This window comes from Chinchilla lanigera, unplaced genomic scaffold (genome assembly GCF_000276665.1).
Source record: "Chinchilla lanigera isolate Chin_1 unplaced genomic scaffold, ChiLan1.0 scaffold00049, whole genome shotgun sequence".
NCBI lineage: Eukaryota > Metazoa > Chordata > Mammalia > Rodentia > Chinchillidae > Chinchilla > Chinchilla lanigera.
In genome coordinates this window covers 5,156,882-5,159,991 of record NW_004955450.1, presented here as the reverse complement: position 1 = coordinate 5,159,991, position 3,110 = coordinate 5,156,882, and the positions used below count along the sequence as shown (strand labels likewise).

The 3,110-nt window shown below is 37.0% G+C and overlaps 1 protein-coding gene across 7 annotated transcripts in view; it reads right to left on the bottom strand.

Annotated features, from left to right (window-relative positions):
• The window catches only part of Myo9a (myosin IXA), a 207,138-nt gene that overhangs the window by 96,943 nt on the left and 107,085 nt on the right, over nt 1-3,110 (bottom strand). For all 7 annotated transcript variants that reach the window (XM_013518986.1, XM_013518991.1, XM_013518987.1 and 4 more), the window contains one exon: nt 2,807-2,882. In XM_013518986.1, coding sequence (XP_013374440.1) covers nt 2,807-2,882 — 76 coding nt within the window. The remainder of the gene's footprint in view (nt 1-2,806; nt 2,883-3,110) is intronic.

Below are 3,110 nucleotides of genomic sequence, written 5' to 3'. Positions count from 1 at the left end.
AAAAAAAAAAAAAAAAAAAAAAAAAAAAAAAAAAAAAAAAGATGGTTAATCTTGTATGCCAACTTGATTGGCTTAAAAGACACTAGGAGAAAAGAAAAGGATACTGTCGGGTATATCTGAACGGGTCATGGGGATGTGACCTTAGGGACAATGTCTGGTCCCTGGCCTTACTCTAGCTTTCCCCCTCTTTCCTCTCCCCTGTCTCCCAACCCCACTCTGCTTCCTGGCTGCCACAGAAAGAAGAGTTTTCCTTTACTATACCCTTCCTCCACAGATGTATCTGCCTCGGAACCAGCCCATGTTAGACTAAAACCTCTGAAACCATGAGTCAAAAAATAAGCTGCGTATGTCAGGCATTTTGTCCCAAAGATGAAAAGCTAACACACTAGAAACAAAAGCAATATATCTGTGTAACATGGAAAGCATACTGCTTCTCCAGGCTTTAACTTTCCTTCTTTACCCACGTAAGAGATAAAGAGAAAGTCCTGGAACTGGGCACCAGTATACATAAGTAAGGGTAGTAATATTACTACAGAAGTCAAGAGCAATACTGAAAACAGAGGTTACCAGTCCCTGCTGAGTTTCCTAACTATAACATATAAGGAATCACTCCAATCTCTATTATGTGATATCAAGACACACTGGTTCTAAAAGATAACCTTAAAATCCACTGGTTGTGTTTTGTTTTGTTTTGTTTTGTTTTGTTTTGTTTTGTTTTGTTTTGTTTTGTTACTGGGAATCATAGGACCTTGCACTTGCTAGGCAGGCGCCCGTGCCACTGAGCTATATTGCCAGCCCTCCACTCATTTTTATAAACCACATAAAATATGTCCTTTCTGAAACAATTTTAGCAATCCATTACTCCACTGTAAACCTTCAAAGAAAATATTTAAATCTGTTCTCTCTGTTGCATTTTATTAACACAATGTCTCAGGTGGTAAACAATAGCTTGTCCAGACCCACAAGAAGAGGTGCGCTGAAATGGACCATCAAAGAGTCTACCACTTCTGCATCACTGTTCATTTGCATAGCATCTATGCTTTCTCTCAAATCATGTGTTTTTTATATGTATCAACACTAGAAATCAGAATCCACAACATGTAGCAGTTTATTCTTAAATGAATAGGCCTTTCACAGTCTACTAATATGTAGATACCAATAATGTACTAACTCCTAAAGAATGGTAGTACAACCCAAGAGTTTTAATGAAACATATGTGTTTCTCAATGCCTCAAGATTAGCATATCATGACAGACACCACTTAATTATAAAGCTCACCATGTAATTTTATACAATTTATTATGTGCTGCTGCTGATAAATTCTAATGATACACAATACTAGTTTAAAAGGCATTTTCTCTTGCCAAGAGTGGTGGCACATGCCTGTAATCTCAGCACTTGGAAGGCTGAGGCAGGAGGACTGTCACTAGTTTGAGACCAGATTGGTCTACATAGTAAATTTAAGGCCATCCTGAATTACAAAGCAAAACTGTCTCAAAAAAAAAACAGAAAACAACAAAAACAAATGAATGAATACATGACATTTTCTCCCAATACAGACCAGTTTATTTTCTTCACACATTCCATTCTACACCTACCCCTTCACATCAGCTACTTGCACACGGGAACACATGCATTTCCAGTTGTTGATGCAGATGTTTCAGTTAAGACATATTGAGGGATTCAGAGACTGCAATAATCTACGACTTCTGCTTTATGATATGCACAGTGTTTTGTCTTGTTTTGTTTTTAGAAATAAGGTTTCGCAATGTAGTTCAGGCCTTGAATTTGCGGCAATTTGCCTGCCTCAGGGCTGGGGATGTAGCTCAGTGGCACAAGCACCAGGTCCTGAGTTCAATTCCCAGTACAAAAAAAAAAAGCTGGTATGCTGCTATTGTTCTTTTTTTTTTTTAATTCTTTTTTTTTTTTTTTTTTACTACTCTCTTCAAAATTAAAAAAGAACAAAAAAACAAAACAAAACTGCCTGCCTCACCCTCCCAAGCACTGGGATTACAGGCGGGTGCTACCATTCCTGGTGGATAGCTCCTATGCTTTCTCTCAAATTATATTTCAATACAAAGTCATTTATAACTCCTTAATGAGTTTTATCTCTCACTGGAGGAATAGTTACATGCTCTTTTTTTTTATATAGAGTACATCAAATTTTAGACCTAGATCACAACTGACAGCATCGCTGTTATTTACTTAAACTTTATTTTTAGGTTAAGAACATTAATTTTACAGCATTTCCGACTTCATTAATTCTGCCAACTGGCTAACAGGTTACTGTTTTATAAGTAAGTCTTTTGTGCCAGGCGTAGTGGCACACACCTATAATCCCAGCACTCGGCAGGCTGAGTGAGGCAGAATGAACCTTGCAAATTTGAAACCAGCCTGGGCTACAAAGTGAGCTCAAGGCTAGCCTAGAGAGGCATAGTGAGACCCTGTCTCAAAAAGAGTGACTGACTGACTGATTGCCTAACTAAATAAATAAATAAATCTTCTGCTATTTTTAATTCCCATGAAAATAACATAAGATTTATTTAGTTAGTTAGTCAGTAGTCAGTCAGTCAGTCACAGTATAGTATCTTCTGGAGAACCTCCTTCAAATTATAGAGCCATTGTACCAGAAGCAATCATAGGCAAGTTCTGTTAACTCTACCATATGAACTTACCACATCGTTCATAAAGGATTTAAGGATAAAAAGAAAAAACCTGACTTTTTTCATAGTTTTAAAGTCACAAAAATACTTAAGATTATTAGCTAGTTCTACTATACTTCCTTAAAAACATAAATCAAACTTACTGCTGATTTTTTTCATTTAGAGTATTCATGCCCTGAAGATCAGAAAGAGGTGTTCGGGGATTTTTCCGGGTTATACCTAGCAAAAGAAAATGCAGAAGATTTCAAATCATTGCCAAGAAAACTAAACATGAAACTATCTTCTAAAGACAAAAAGAAATATAGGTCAATATTAAATATTTACTAAATATGTCAAAAACATAGAGATAATAGTATAAGCCAAGGGGCTGGGGATTTAGCTCAGCGGCAAAAGCGCTTGCCTGGCAAGCGCAAGGTCGTGAGTTCGGTTCCCGGTACCGGAGAAAAA